This window comes from Echinops telfairi, unplaced genomic scaffold, assembly GCF_000313985.2.
Source record: "Echinops telfairi isolate 266 unplaced genomic scaffold, ASM31398v2 ScPeMD7_60;HRSCAF=208, whole genome shotgun sequence".
NCBI lineage: Eukaryota > Metazoa > Chordata > Mammalia > Afrosoricida > Tenrecidae > Echinops > Echinops telfairi.
In genome coordinates, this window is record NW_022103958.1 from 38,541,673 (window position 1) to 38,558,518 (window position 16,846).

The 16,846-nt window shown below is 38.2% G+C and overlaps 1 protein-coding gene across 1 annotated transcript; it reads left to right on the top strand.

Annotated features, from left to right (window-relative positions):
* Window positions 1-12,885: 12,885 nt before the first annotated feature.
* PTH (parathyroid hormone) lies at window positions 12,886-15,416 on the top strand. The gene is made up of 3 exons (XM_004711558.2): window positions 12,886-12,969; window positions 14,953-15,038; window positions 15,158-15,416. The coding sequence occupies exons 1-3, from the start codon at window positions 12,886-12,888 to the stop codon at window positions 15,414-15,416; spliced, it is 429 nt and encodes a 142-aa protein (XP_004711615.2).
* The last annotated feature ends 1,430 nt before the right edge of the window (window positions 15,417-16,846 follow it).

A 16,846-nucleotide genomic window follows, 5' to 3' on the forward strand; every position in this document is an offset into this window, starting at 1 on the left:
AAAGCTGCAGTCCTTTATCATGATTGACAGGTGCTTCAAGTTCTTATTTTGAGCAAGTAAGATCATGTCCCCTTCATATCACAGATTGTTAATACATTTTCCTCCAATCTGTATGTCTCATTCTTCTTCATATAATCCAACTGCGTGGATTAGTTGCCTAATGTACAGACTGAATAAGTTTGGTGAAAGGATACAACCCTGATTCACATCTGTCCTGATTTTAAACCATACAGTGAACCCTCGTTTATCGCGGTTAATCGGTTCTAGACCCTACCGTGATAAATGAAATCCCGCGAAGTAGGATTCCTTATTTGTAAATCAAATATTTTCGTAGTTAGAGCATAGAGGACATGAAAAAACACCCTTTAGTCACCATTACACTCGTATTACCCAATTTATGAAACGAAAAAGGGAAAATACAGTAAAACATTTTGGACGTTACAATGATCATTTATTATATTATTTATGGCATCTAGTTTACAGTATGCAGAAGAGGATTCTGGTTGAGGTTTGTCTGCTGTAAAATGCTGATAGAGCTGCCTTGCCATCTCCCGGATGACTATCGAATCCAACGGAATGTTTTTCTTGCGCCTGTCATTGATCCAAACGGCTAGGACAGACTCCGTTTTTACTGTGGACTTATTACGACTTGTCACGATGCGCTTTGCTTCCTTGTTGAAAGTGAAAGTAGCCGTAGCACGGATGTTTTTTTCCTCTTTACGGATGGAGCGAACAGAAGACTCGTTCAAGTCAAAATGGCGTGCAACCTCCACGATTTCCTTGCCATCTTTGATCATATCCAAAAGTTTTACCTTTTCCTGGATGGTGAGCATCTTCCTCTGGCACTTATTTTTATTGTCAGAAGGCTTAGAAGAAGAAGCTCATTTAGGAACCAGCATAGGGCTTAGATAAAATTTCTTAAAAATCGCAAACAATTACAGTACACTGTACAAAAGCAAAAATGCATCTGATATGTAGCAATGCAGACAAAAGCGTGTACAGTATGAGCCAATCAGTGGCAGTAACGACTGAGCATGCGCTGTTACGCAAAAACCGCAATAGAGTGAAGCCGTGGAAGTCGAAGCACGAAGTGGCGAGGGTTCACTGTATAGTATTCCCTTGTTCTGTAGGAATGACTGCCTTCGGATCCAACCTAATGAATTATGTTGGGATTTCTATTCTCTCAATGCTGTCCATAGTTTGTTAAGATTCACATAATCAAATGGCTTTGAAGCATCAAAAAACACAAGTAAACGTTTGAAAATTTTTACTTGATAAATTTGGTTGAGAAAGATAAACGATGCAAATTTTTTAATTAAAAAAAAGAAAATCAAAAGATGCATAATTTCATCACCAGCTACTAAAGAAATTATTTGATTAAAAATCATTGAGGTAAAGGAGATAAAATAATTGAAGCAGAAGTTATAATGGTCTTCCACACTACATTAATCATCAAGACAACCTGTGCATTTAATGCACTGCTACCAAAAGCATTTTCTAATTGCAAAGTCACAAGTATCAAGGGTCAGGACAAAAGTCTTTATAGTAATAAAAATATAATAGCACCCCTTATTAGCAGAGATTAGCAAAGATTTAAATGTCTCACATTGTTTAGACATATCTGTGGATGTAAGTAACAAAAATGCAGGGGAGAAATTCCCGTGGGTGACAAATATTTTTCTTATAAAAGCGGCCAATGAGGATATTGTGAAAAAAATCCCTTCCAGAAGATTTTGGAAGCAACAGAAAATTTTTGCAGCATTTCTCTGTTAAGAAAGAAATTCAAGAGGAACCAAATGTACTTCTTTGCATATAGATACTGTAATACAAATTTGGTGGAAGTTGGTGGAAATGTACAGACATGGTTTATTCAAAGTTGAAGCAAAACACGAATGATTCTATGGAGGGTGTTGACAGCCTTGCACATATTTTGCATCCTGCTACTTAAATAGTATCTGATGTCTCTTCAGTTGACATTGAAGCATTGTCATAAAATTGTTCTCTTACTTCAGCATTTATACTATTTGTGATGTTTAAGCTTGAATGTCAACTTGGTTAGGCTATGAATCGTAGTGGTTTGGCAGTATTATGTAATAATCATGCTCCGTTTTGTGAGTTGATGTGACAGGTCAATCATTTTAAAGGGGAGGTTCCTTGAGATATGGTCTATATGTGTCCAAATGCAGTATATGAGTGCTATGGATATTTCTCAGTTCTGCACCTGACTCATTTTCTTCTGGCCTCAGCTCTTGGGATGTGAGCAAGAAGTCTGCTGTCTAACCTCCTTATTATGGGTTTATCAGTCCTTACAGCCACAGGAGTTAGAAGAAGCCTCCAGCCTGAGACCTGACCATAGATTTGTTAACTTGTCATCCTCAACTGCTTATGCCACGTCCTTAAAATAAATCTCTCTGTATATAATATTCACAATTTGTACACAACTCTGGTGGCTTGCTTGTGATGCTGGAAGTTATGCCAACAGTATTTAAAATATAAGCAAGGTCTCCCATGGTGGACAGATCTCAGCAGAGCTTCTGAACTAAGGCAGACTAGGAAAAAAAATGTGGCAGTCTACATCTGAAAAAATCGACCACTAAAAACCTGATGAAAAGCAATGGAATATCATCTGATAATACCCCAGGTGATGAGTCCATCAGGTTGTAAGGCACTCAAAACACAACTGTGAAAGAGCTGGCTCCTCAAAGTAAAGTTGACGTTAATAACATAGATGTATTGAAGTGTTTAATACCTTCATTTGTTTATGTGACAAGATTTAAGATGAGAAGAAACCATTTAAAACATCCACTGAATATTTAGAACATGTAAATATGAAATATGAATCTAGGAAAAATTGAAGTTGTGAAAAATTAAATATAATTCATACAAATTGATATCTTAGGCATTAATGGATTAATGGGTTGATGAAACCAAGTTTCCTCAGATTGGTCATTTTAATTCAATTATATGGTATACTATGCCAGTAACAAAAAGAAATGGCATTGAATTCATCATCAAAGAAAACATTTCAAGGTCTCTCCTGAAGTAAAACAACTGTCAATGATAATGTGCATACAAGTTCAATTACTACAACTATCATTCAACTTTTTGCACTAACCATTAAAGTCAAAGATGAAAACATAATTTCTACTAATTTTTTGCAGTCTGAAATTGATCAAACATGCAATGAGATGCACTGATAATTATAGGTGATTGGAATGTGGAAGTTGGAGTTGTTAATTGGAAAATAAAACCTTGGTGATAGAAATGATCACATGATAGAATTTTGCAAGACCAATGACTTATTCAGAAGAGGATGAGTGATATTGCTGACATCAGATGGTTCTTAGCTGAACTCAGAGATATCAGGAAGATGTTTAACTCTGTTTAGTTGACTAAGAAAAGACAATTGACTGTGTGTATCATAACAAATTGTGCATGACATTACACAGAATGTAAATTCCCAAACACTTAGTGGTGCTCGTGCTAAACCTACACAAAGACAAAGAGCAGTCCTTTGAGCAGACCCCGAGGACACTGCATGGTTCAAAATCAGCAAAGGGGTGTGTCTTTTCAGAACATTCATTCAGTGTGTATGTTGAGCAAATAATGCAGCAAGAGGACCAGAAGGAAACTCATTAACAATCTACAATATGCAGATGACACCATCTTCCTAAAAGTCAAGAGAACTTGAACCACTTACTGATGAAGATCAAAGACTACAGACTTCAGTATAGATTATACTTCAACATAAAGAAAATCCTTACAATTGGAACTATAAGCAACATCATGAGAAAATATTTAAGTTGTCAGGATTGTACTTTATTCAGATCCACATCAATGCCCAGGGAAGCATCAACCAAGAAGTCAAACAACACATTGCAAATCTGCTGCAAAAGATCTCTTTACAGTGGTCAAGAGAAGAGATGCCACTCTGAGGACTAAGCTGCCCTTGACCTCACCCATGGTCTTTTCAGTTCCCTTGTAGGCACACGAAAGCTGGAGAAAGACTCAAGGGTTGATGTCTGTGTTAGTCTGCGCACTTTAGAGAAACAAATCCACAGAAACTTGTGTATAAGAGAGAGCTTTATATAAAGGGTAAGTGCACATCAAGAAAACATCCCAACCCAGTGCTCTCCAAGCCCACATGTCCAACATTAACCCATTAACCCATATATCCAACACCAATCCACAAAGTCATCCTCCATCTCACAAATCAGACACAATGATGTCAACTGCAGAAGGAAAGCCGAGTCAGTGAATGTGTAAGCATCTTAGCGCTGGCAGGGGTCTCCACATGGCTGCTCCAGCACCCAGGGCTGCATCAGGGTAGATCCATGCGGCTTCTCCTCAGGGATGTCTCACAGGAAGTGAGCCTTGCCAGCTAAAGCAGGGAACTGGCTAAGGCAGCTGCACCCTGGTCCGACCATCAGAAAGCAAGAGACCCAAGAACTAGAAAGGCAAGGCTCACTGAGCCATTTATCCTTCCGCCCTTCAATTAACCCCACACGTGTTTATCAGACAGGTTGGCACAATAAACTAACTACCTCAATGCCTTTGAAATATGGTTTGGGCAAAGAATATTAAATATATCATGAATTGTCAAATGAACAGTCAAATCTATCTTGGAAAAAGTACAACCTGAATGATCCTTAGAAACATGAATGGTAGTATTTCAACTGAATCTTCATGGGAACAGACAACCTCCTCATTCTCCTGCAGAGCATCTGGTGGGTTAGAACTGCCCCTTCTTGGTTAACAGCATAGTGCATAATCTACTGTCTCTAGAGCACCTGGTGTGTATATACTATACACACACACACACACACACACACACACACACACACACGAGCTTCAAATTTTGCGATAAATTCCATTATTTCTACATTCCAATTTTCCATGAACTTTCTGAACTCAGGTATACTCAAAAAACTCAAAGACACTATCATTTAATTGATTCCTATCTATAGTTACCCTACAGGACAGGGTCGAACCGCCAAGTTGGGTTTCTGAGACTTTAATTCTTTTTTTTTTCAGACTTTAAATTTTGATGAGAGTAGAATATACATGGTCTCCTTTCTCCCTTGGAACAGCTGGTGAGTTCAAACGACAGACCTTGTGGTTAGCAGTTCAATGTGTAGCCCCCTATGCTATCAGGGCTAACACACACACACACACACACACACACACTTATGTACATATATACATTTCACTGTTTTTGCGCCTATAGAGAACCCAGCCAAAGACATAATTCAAGCTGTGTGGTTTCGAATTTTTGTGATTTTGTTGGCATTCAGTGTTCTTCAATTTTTCACATTCTAAACCCCCTTGGCTCTTTAACAAGTATAGTTAAAACACCTCAGCTTCTTTGGCACACTTAAATCATATTCCTAGTGAGAAGGTCTCCCAAATACTTGTTGACTTCTTAAATACTCCATCAATTGAGTAAAGGCTGCTTAGACATTTTTCATGATTTCCCTGGATATCTCTTCAGGAATAAAATCAAGCAAATTTAAAGATGAGCAAACTGTATTATTAATGTACTTTGCTGCTTAAAGTAATTTGTTGAATGTTTTAAAGAATTAAAGAAAAAATATCTATTTAAATGTTAAAGCTTTTCTTTTTTTTTAAATCATTTATTGGGGGATCATACAACTCTTATCATAACATCCATTGTGTCAAGCACAGCTGTACATTTGTTGCCATCATCAATCTCAAAACATTTGCTTTCTACTTGAGCCCTTGGTACCTGCTCATTTTCCCTCCCTCCCCGTTCTCCCTTCCCTCTTGAACCCTTGATAATTTATAAATTATTATTATTTTGTCATGTCTTACATTGTCCAACATCTCCCTTCACCCACTTTTCTGTTGTCCATTCCCCAGGGAGGAGGTTATATGTAGATCCTTGTGATCGGTTCCCTGTTTCTACCCCACCTTCCCTCCACCCTCCAGGTATTGCCATTCTCACCACTGGTCCTGAAGGGATCATCTGTCCTGGATTCCCTGTGTTTCCAGTTGCTATCTGTACCAGTGTACATCCTCTGGTCTAGCCAGATTTGTATGGTAGAACTGGGATCATGATAGTGGGGGGAGGAAGCATTTAAGAACTAGAGGAAAGTTATATATTCCATCATTGCTACACTGCACCCTGACTGGCTCGTCTCCTCCCAAAACCCTTCTGTAAGAGGAGTCAAAGCTTTTCCTAAAAGGGACACCATAATTTATGAACAGAAACATAATTTCTAACTTTAAGTGGTTAATGATTATGTCCTTTGCCAGGATTATCTTTTCAAATAAAATTCATCCCTTGAATAATTCAATTTTCACATGAATATTTCTTCATGATTCTTTGCTCCTGATGGGAAGAGTCCATCAGGATAGAGGTATCTTAAACCTTCTTCCTAATAAATCCCCATGAATATCCTGTGACCTTAATAACATCTATCAAGATTCCCCATCTGGAGTCCTAACAAATGTTACCATAATCTTCTGAGCTGACCGCTCTCTCTTGAATTTAACTGGCGTGGGTCAAATCCCTCCGGAAGCCACTGTTCTGATTAGACATTGCTATCTAGAATATATTGGTAAATCCAAGATTCATCCTCATTTACCATTCATTCCATAAAGTCGTGGAATGATTAGCTTTGATCTTGCCTAAAAGACTGATGGAAAGATCAGCTCTTTAAGCAGGTGAATCTTTACACAGCACTTTTAGCGCCCAGTGGCCAAAAGCTTGCTGAGGTCAAGATGTTTGTTTAAAACTGAAAATGCTGAGACCTATGAAATCTCAACTTCAGTAGCTATTGAATCAATGAATTACACCAATTCTACTTCTACCTGCTGGTAGATTTCAGGCACAGTTTTTTGGTGTTTTTGTTGTTGTTTCATTATTGAGGTTGCCATTCTTCCTTCTTTTGAATCACCTTTAAGGTGTTCAAGCCTTCCTTTAAAATGTTTGATCCACTTATAAACTATTGTTTTATGTAGAGCAGATTCCTGTGTATTTGTTGCTAAGCTTCAATAATTTGGGAAGATATACACTTGAGTTTTGTTAAAATTAGATATTAGCTCACAGTTCCACTCAGCTGTACATGTCAACCTGATCACAATTGATTTTAAATCCTTCATAGCATTTTGGATAATTGTCTATAGCTAGAAATAAGTTTGGGGGCTCTAGAGAGGAAGAAAAAGGAAAGTTTCCAGCAGATGATAAAAGGAACTTAGTAGCACAATATCTCACAGAGAATCCTAAAAAAAAAAGAATAAGTCAAAGGTCTACATACCATACAATCTATTAATAAGCATTGAATTAAGAGAGCTATTGTTGGATTTCCAAACCTACAAGTTGGATGCTAAGTCCCCAAAATCACAAGAGGAAAATGTATCAGACTCCAATGAAGGCCACAAGGTCAACATGTCATTTAACCCTTCTCAAAAGTGAGGACTACAACAGTCTGATCCTGGATTGAGGGAATTTGAGAATACTAAGAAAGGCTGAGCTTTTCGAAACAAAAAGCTGTGCTAGCTCCTTTCTCTATAACTATATCATTTGCCTCCTGTGCCCACATAGCCCCTAGCCCTCTTATTTCTAAATACCTTCCTGTTGTTGAACGCCTGCAGTCCAAGTGTTTGATGGCTCAGATAAACAAGTGCCAAATCTTGATTTGTGAATCCTTCTTGGGGAGGTCAAGGAGTCCTTTAAGAGATCTGAAGGAACAAAAGTACTATTAATGCACAAGTTTAGAGAAAACTATAAGACTCCTTGACATCACACAAAAGCCTCCCCAAATATGTACCCAATTTACTTTTTGAGAATTATCTACCATTTCCCATGCCTTGCTCTAGGGTCTACTCAATATTCAGACTTCATTGCTCCATGCCTTCACACAGACTGTACTTCCTGTCTCTAGTAGAACGGTCCTATTCATCCTTAAGCACAGTTTCCAGTGCCTCTGGGGAGGTTTAGTCACTCCTTTCTCTGTGCTTTTATAGGTTTTGTTCACATCTCTGAATTATATAATAATTATGTGTTAAACTTCCGGGAAAGGGCCATGTCTCAAGCATCTAATGATTAATCTAGGTTCTAGCATATAGTAGATGTTTGGCACATTTTCTGAATGAATTAATGGTCACCACTTAGAATAATTTGCTTCATTTTTCCATAAAATTTGTTTTATGATTTGGTTACAATACCATCAACATGACAGTTTAAAAATAAAATAAAAATAAAAAATAAAAATAGAAGGAAAACAAAGCACATTTACTTGCATAATTCCTGAAAAACTGTCAATTTATGTCAGCTTTACCCATACAGTCGGAATGAATCAAAACTACAATTTTAGGCATGGTTTTACAATACAATTTTTAAAATCATTTTATTGGGGGCTCATACAACTCTTATCACAATCCATACATCAATCCATTGTATCAAGCACATTTGTACATTTATTGCCATCATCATTCTCAAAACATTTGCTTTCACTTGAGCCCTTGGTATCAGTTCCTCAATTTTCTCCCTCACTCCTTGCCCCCCCTCCCTCATGAACCCTTGATAATTTATAAATTATTATTATTTTGTCATGTCTCACACTGTCCAACATCTCCCTTCACCCACTTTTCTGTTGTCCATCCCTCAGGGAGGGGGTTATATGTAGATCCTTTTGCTCAGTTCCTCCTTTCTACCCCACCTTCCTTCCACCCTCCCTGTATCGCCCCTCTCACCACTGGTTCTGAAGGGTTTATCTGTCCTAGATTCCCTGTGTTTCCAGTTCCTATCTGTAGCAGCATACATCCTCTGGTCTAGTCAGACTTGTAAGGTAGAATTGGGATCATGATAGTGGGGGAGAGGAAGCATTTAAGAAATAGAGGAAATTGTATGTTTCATCAGTAGATGTATGTTTCATCAGTGCTATACTGCACTCTGACTGGCGCGTCTCCTCCCTGCAACCCTTCTGTAAGGGGATGTCCAGTTGCCTACAGATGGGCTTTGGGTCCCCACTCTGCACTCCCCCTCATTCACAATGATACGATTTTTTGTTCTTTGATGCCTGATAACTGATCCCTTCAGCACCTCATGATCACACAGGCTGGTGTGCTTCTTCCATGTGGGCTTTGTTGCTTCTGAGCTAGATGGCTGCTTGTTTATCTTCAAGCCTTTAAGACCCCAGACACTATATCTCTTGATAGTTGGGCACCATCAGCTTTCTTCACCACATTTGCTTATGCACTCATTTGTCTTCAGCGATTGTGTTGGGAAGATGAGCATCATGGAATGCCAGGTTAATAGAACAAAGTATTCTTGCATTGAGGGAGTACTTGAGTGGAGGCCCAATGTCCATCTGCTACCTCTAAACCTATAAATATATGCACATAGATCTATTTCCCCATCCTCATATATAAATATATTTACATATGTACCTGCCTTTATTTATACCTCTATAAATGCCCTTTGCTTCCTAGTTCTTTCCTCTATTTCCTTTTACTTTCCTCTTGTCCCACTATCATTCTCAGCCTTCATTTGGGCTTCAGTAATTCCTCTCGGTTACATGGCCCTTGATCAAGCCTTACCAGGTCTCTTACACCCTTCTTGCCACTGATTTTGGATCATTTGTTGTTCCCTTGCCGTTGGTTTTGTTAACACCACTTCCTTTCCCACACCTCTCCTCTCCCATGTCCCCCCCCCAACTGTTGATCCCATTGTTTTCTCCTCCAGATTGTTTATCCAGTCTATCTTATCTAGATAGAACTGCAGAGATAATAATATGTACAAAAACAATACAGAGCAAAATAAAGCAACAAAAGAAAACAAAACAACAACAATAACAAACCAATGACCAAAAAAAGAAAAGCCTGTAAATCGTTCAAGTTCTGTTTGTTGAGCTTTAGGAGTGTTTTCCGGTAGAGTCTGATAGGGTGCCACACCCTGGCCCCAAAGTCTACAAAGGAAGCCCTCAGGACTTCCTTGCTCTACTTCCCTTGCTGTTCTGTTGCACGCCCTCAATGGTTACAACACAATTTTTAAAATGAGCTTATAAAATCACTTGCATTCCCAAATAGCTCTTGAGCTGTATTAACATCATAGATTATAAATTGGAAGGGCTCACTTGCTTACCTAGTTAGGCTTCTACTGTAGATGCCTCTCTACAGTACCCTGAGAGGTGATCATCTAGCTTCTATTTCAACAATTCCAGTCATGTAGAGCTCATTATTTAAAAAACCAAATGCACTGCCATCAAGTTGATTCCTACTCATAGTGACCATATAGGCAGGGTACAACTGTCCCTGTGGGTTTTCAAGGGTGTAACTCTTCACAAGAGTGGACAGCTTCCTCTTTCTCCTGCAGTGACTGCTCCCCTTGTGTTTAGCAATTAAGTCTGAATTACAATGCTGACTCACTGATGGATAGAAAATTCTTTTTCCCCTTGATACCTCTACTGCTTCCCATTGTTACTGAGTGGATTCTATCCACAGCAATTCTATACTACAAATAATACCTGCCCCTTAGGTTTTCCAGGGCAGTAATCTTTATGGAAACTTTTTTTTCCCTACAAATTGCCTAGTGGGTGCAAATCACCAACCTTTGTTAGTTAATGAACATTTAACCAGTACTTAACTACCAGGGCTCCTTTCTCTATGAATTACTTTTAAAAGGCTATTGTAGTCATTCTATCTTTTCCAGACTAAATCTCATCACTTTATTCAACTTTTCTCATCTGTTGTATTTATCAACATTTTCACCAACATTGTTCATATCTTCTAATCATGTTTCAGTTTGTCTCTAACAATTCCATGATCTGAAACTAAGAACAAACCCCCAGGTGAGTTTTGCCCTGTGTAGACAATTTACCAGAGCAGACCTAACACTGATTTCTCATTTCAGAATTCTTACAGGTACTTTCCGAATGCTCCAGGATCTTACTTGAGACAGTGTCAAACTTTGACAGCGACTAGTAGGAAAAGGAATGACACGAGACCTGGGGTAAGACCAGAACCAAGGAAACCGAACCAATTCTGGGAATGGCTTTTTACTTGGGAAGAAAGTTGCCTAAGTGATTCAAAGGATTTTGATCTGATAAGTGGGGACCAGATATTTGAAGTTAGGTAGCAGAAACATGTCTCCAACAGCTCAGGAATGTGCCGGTCAAGATCAAACCCTTGAACAAAGAGATTGCCATGGGTTAAGCTAATTAGTCAAGTAAATTTGTTAGGTACCACCGAGTCACTTTTGACCCCTAGAAACCCTTTGTCCAACAGAACCAAACAGCATCTGGTCCTGCACTATCCTCCCAACTGGTCTATGTTCGAGACCATTGTATGCAGCTACTTTGTCAATCTGTCTGGTCCTGCACTATCCTCCCAACTGGTCCATGTTCAAGACCATTGTATGCAGCTACTTTGTCAGTCCATCTTGTTGAGGGCCTTCCTCTTTTTTGGTACCCTCCACTTTCCCAAGCATGATGTCCTTCTCTGGGGACTGTCTCTCCTGATAACATGTCCAAAGTATCTGAGACAAAGTTTCATCGCCCTTGCCTCTGAGGGGCAAATCTTCTTCCAAGACAGATTTGTTTGTTCTGTTAGCAGTCCATGGTACTTTTAATAGTCTTCACTAATACCATAGAAAACTAGTGCTTATAAAAGACCCAATAGGGTAATGAGAATCAAAATAACTCTGGCGTCATAAAACCTATGTTGAGTTCTACCTTTTCTACTTTCCCAAGATTTTAGTTGGCAGCCCAACACTTTAACTGTTTGCATCACCCATGGTCTTCTCGTGTAAAGATTAATGGGATCATATATGACGTTATGTTAACTACTGTGGACTCATCCCCCAATTCATGGCAACCCCATGTATAAAAAAGGTCCAACAGGTATGATCCATAGGGTTTTTGTAGACTGAATTTTGGAAAATAGATGGCCAGGCCATTCTACTTAGTTTGACTTACTCTAGAAGCTCTACTGAAATGGATGAGCATTATACCATTCTATAAGCCTCCACCAACAAAAGTGAAGTGTATTGTCAAGAAAACCAACCTAGATCAACCACATGCAAGGCTAGAATTTCTACCACTACACAAATCTAATCTGCTGCTGAGTCGATTCAGATTCTGAGTACCATACAGGACAAAATAGAATTATCCCATAGGGCTTCCAAAGCTAGAAATCTTCACAGAAATAGACTTCCTTCCTACTGTTTGGTAGGTTCAAGCTTCTGACCTTTAGGTTAGCAAATGAGCATTTAACCACTATGCCACCAGAGCTCTTCCTAAACCATCACCACACCCAGAATAGAAATGCAATCTAGCGTACAAGTGCTTCACAAAAGTTATTGTTACAAGTTGGAATGTATGAATTCAAAATAATTAGGACTTCTGAACTCTTTAAAAATAATTATGTAGTAAATGTGCTTGACACAATGGGTGGATGTATGGATTGTGATGAGCTGTATGAGCCCCCAGTAAAATGATTCAAAAAAAAAAAAGCATTATGTACTAAGAGGCTTTTCTCAATTTTTTTGACAATTGCTTTCAGAAAAGTACTACGTCTATTTTTTAAAAGAAGACAGATGATATGGATTATTACAATGGCTTGCAAGGTAATAAATATATCATAGTCCTCATAACAATTGTACTAATAGAAAGATTATAACAAATAAATCGTATTTTCCCATTTTACTTTCAAGGAAAATGATACCTTTATTACAAAACTTTATAATCAGCTTTTTTCACAATATAAAATTTAGATTCATCAATGCAGCCAGAAGTTTTCAGGGTCAAAAAATTTAATATTAGTTGGTAGTCTTTCCATAAATCCTTTTTCCAGCCACACACTACTTTTCTTTCAATATTCAATCATCTAAAACGAAGGAGTGGGTGCCACCTGTAGTGAGGTATGTGTGGCTCTGATCCTACAGTTGAGATCCAGCGAGATGGGAGTGACAGCACCTGTCATCACGGTCAGCTTCTTTTGGTGAGTGCCAGACCTGTATATAAGAGCCACACTTAAGGGTCTGTAGTCTAACGCGGGAGCTTTCTCAAGTACACACAGCCTTAAGAAAGCGCCAACTGCTAATACACCCGAGAGAGGATCTTTTCCTAAGAAAATAGGTGAGTAAACTTTATTTTCTCTCTTAAAATCTGTTGTAGATGTTTGAAAATTCAGCATTAAATTGAATGTGTACCATTTGGCACGAATATCATCATGCTCGGGGTAAAATGTGAAGGGGAAGTTGAATCAGCTCTCCAGACCCAGCCCAGTGTAATTTCTATCACTTCTTTTAATGAGAGGCATGAAGGAACTCAGATTGAAAATGCTGTTCCCAAAAGAACTGGTAATGCTGTATACCTGGATTATTGGCCTCACAAGCCAGGTGTTTACCTCGAATTAACTCGCAAGTGGTCTGAAAAATTCAGCAAAGTTAGGGCAGCGTATGCATTAGATCACCAGCCACCTGTTTCTTAATGTATTAATGAAAGTGTAGTAATTATTCAAACACCTAATTTTCAATAAAGGCCTTTTGTTTTGAGCTATGAAAAAAAAATAAATATAAAATCAACTCATGTGACTAAATTTTAAATGTTTTTAAACTTACCTATCTGAAATTAATGGCACAGTGATTAAAATGTGTCATTATATACTTTAGTGGAATCTGATTTTAAAGTTTAAATTAAAAATCTGTCTTATGAAAAAGGGATTTAAATAGTCAACATCAATTGTTTAGAATGGAGTTGAAGGTCAATTTGTCCTATATAATATCCATACCTAGATTATGTGTTTTGTTACTCACAAAGAGTTCACTGTGCAAGCGAGTGTTTCTTGAGCACTTATGTGATTTCGCTTCACCTAAACAAGAGGCTTTTCTAGTTTCAAGAATCTACACATAAATTGTGAGGGAATTTTACAGCAGCTTTCCAGCTCTTTTCCTTGGCATTCTCCGAAAAAGGATAGATAAATCATCAGAAGTGTCTGAGGTCACTAAGTCAATGTGAGAAACCTAGGAATACACCTACATGCTTGCTCTCTAGTAGCGATGCTGTTTTTGATGTAGGCGAAAAATGAGTCCTATTTATGTTGCTCCATCAATAACTTTGTATTGCCCAATAAAAAGAAATGTACCAGACTGTGCATCCTATAGTCTTCTAAAGCCTCCAGTTTAGAGCACACGGCTATGCCATGGATGTGGTGAAAGGGAGAGTACTCAGCATGAAGGGCAGATACTTCTATTTGCAATTAATAGGCTGCAGATTGAGATTAAGAGTATTCCATGTTGAGATGAAAGTTTTTTGGTTGATAGACAAAAGTGTTGAAAATTTATATTAAGATCTAATTGTTAAAAAGTAAGTTGAAGAAATAAGATGCAAATAAACATTGTTAAACCTATGGAGCAATTAATTCATTAGGTGATTTTTAAGTTTTATTTTATTTTATTTTGCTCTGGCACCTCCTTGTGAGCATGTTCAGAAGAATGCATTAACTTACTAACAATCTCTTCAAATCAAAGCTTATAAATTTTGTGTTAAAATGCGTGAAATGAAGTTTACTTGTAGGAAAAGGGTCTGCTTAGTAAAAAGTGTTAATCGTTTAGTTCAGTAAAGAATTAACCATCTTGAAGACAATTTTAAGCGTTTAGTCCAAAGTACAAAAAATGTGAGAGGGATGTCTAAAAAAGAAGTTACTTTATTCTTCATGTGGCTTCAAACTTATATACTAAAATGTGTATAACTACTCTAAAAACATTGCCAAAGAAAGTAAAACTAATTCAATTTCTAAGTCAAATGAGGTACTTATATAATATATACTAATGTTTCTGTAAAATAGAGAGACTGAGTTCAACAGCTTTTCATGAAAACCCATTTGCTTACTGTCAAACTGCATGGAGTTTTCTATACATTTACTATAGCATTTGGAATATTAAGAATGTCTTAAAATCCTCCCTTTTTGCTTTTCCTTGTAGTGAAGATGATGTCTGCAAAGGGCATGACTACAGTGATGGTTGTCTTGTTTGCAATGTGTTTCTTTACAAAGCTGGAAGGGAAAGCTGTTCAGTAAGTACTCTAACCTAGGTTGAATGGGAAGGGCCTGGGGGTTGGATGATTGGAAGCGGCTTCGTGACTTGGGAGTGGAAGACTAATGGAGTGTCCCTCTCTGCTTCTGTTTCTCCCAGGAAAAGATCTGTGAGTGAAATACAGTTTATGCATAATCTGGGGAAACACCTGAACTCGATGGAACGAGTGGAGTGGCTTCGTAAGAAGCTACAGGATGTGCACAATTTCATTGCCCTCAGAGCCCCTGTTGCTCCCAAAGAGGGTGGATCTCAGAGGCCACAAAAGAAGGAAGACAACGTTCTGGTTGACCGTAATCCAAAAAGCCTCGGAGAGGCAGACAAAGCTGATGTGGATGTGTTAATCAAAACTAAATCCTAATGAAAATATACACAATCAGAATAGGCTCTGGACACAACAGAGCAAAAATATTACTGCTGCTAATTATTCAAACTGTATTAAAATGAGCAAGTGCCAATATTTCTAATATTGCTAAACTTTACAAGTGATTCATGGCTGGCCTAATAGTGGCACTTTTAATTGTTTTGATTCTACTTTTAATTATCTAAAGAGTACTTTTAATTATTGTATTTCCATTGTCTATTCCTTTAAAAATATATTGCGGCATAACTTATAAAAGAATAAGGTGGTATTTTTAATCTCACATTTTACAGTGAAAAACACACATTTAGTGATAGTAATTCTAAATGAATGAACGTAAACGTTTCTGACTTGTTACAAGTTTGTCTTTTAGGGTGTGACTGACACAGGTGTTTAAATAGATCCTAAATAAAAAAATAAATAGATTCTAAATCATTCAAAAGGATCAATTTTCCTGGAATAATGATCATTTTGATATATTAAACAATGTTCTTTTAATATCACCAAAGTGCCAATTTCCCAAATCCTTGATAGTAGATGCCATTATTGTCCTCTTTTGAGTCTCCAGGGGGCAAACCCACTTAAAGACTAATCTCCATCTGTGATGGGAAATCCACTTATACTCACATAACCAGGGTCTTTGTCTGAATTTTCAGCTCCCTGCTAAATTCTCATCTTCGGGTTTCAGTAGATCGAGTGACCCTACCAAGGCAATACATCCGAACCTAAGGCTCTGCAGGAGATTTAGGTTCAGCCCATCACACTTGCCGAGATTGGGAAGGCCCTGCTCCCCTTCTCCCTCTATGCATGAAAGCATTGTTAATAAGGGGTTTGGTTTTCCTGTGCTAGAGGTTGCAGGGGCAAGTCCAATTTGCTATAAAAAACTAGAGGTTCAATGTATGACAACCTAAACGGTTTGTTTTCTGGTTCACCTAATGTTACTGGACAGAACAGTTCAGCAGGGTGGGCCCACCTACATAGTCTGGAAGGTCTACCTTCTGTCAAGGTAATCCGAGGGTTGTCACCAGTCTAGCCAAGAGGAACTAAAAAGTATTATGTCAAAAGGCTATGTGAAGTTTATATGAGCCAGGCTTAGAAAAAGTGACATTATTTCTTCACATTCCCTTGGCAACAATATAGGAAGGGACCTGATGTTTCAACCATAACCCCTTGGTACATAACTGAGCCCACTCTGTGTCTCCATGGAAGAAAGACCGGAGATCTGCTCCGATGTGACTACAGTCTAGAAAAACCTCTGAGGCTACTACAGCCCGCTCTGTCACCTAGGGCCACTAGAACAGAAATCAACGTAACTGTTGTGGCTTTTAATTTCCTTCTAGGCGGCCTAACTCATGGCAATTCCATATGTATCAGAGCAGACCTGTGCTCCATAAGGCTTCCAGGGACTGATTCTTTGGAAGTAGGACTAA

Coding starts and splice junctions, on each gene's coding strand:
- PTH (XM_004711558.2), top strand. CDS start 12,886: ATGTGTGGCTCTGATCCTACAGTTGAGATCCAGCGAGATGGGAGTGAC. Junction 12,970..14,952: donor GTCAGCTTCTTTTGGTGAGT/GCCAGACCTGTA, acceptor CTTGTAGTGAAG/ATGATGTCTGCAAAGGGCAT. Junction 15,039..15,157: donor CTGGAAGGGAAAGCTGTTCA/GTAAGTACTCTA, acceptor TGTTTCTCCCAG/GAAAAGATCTGTGAGTGAAA.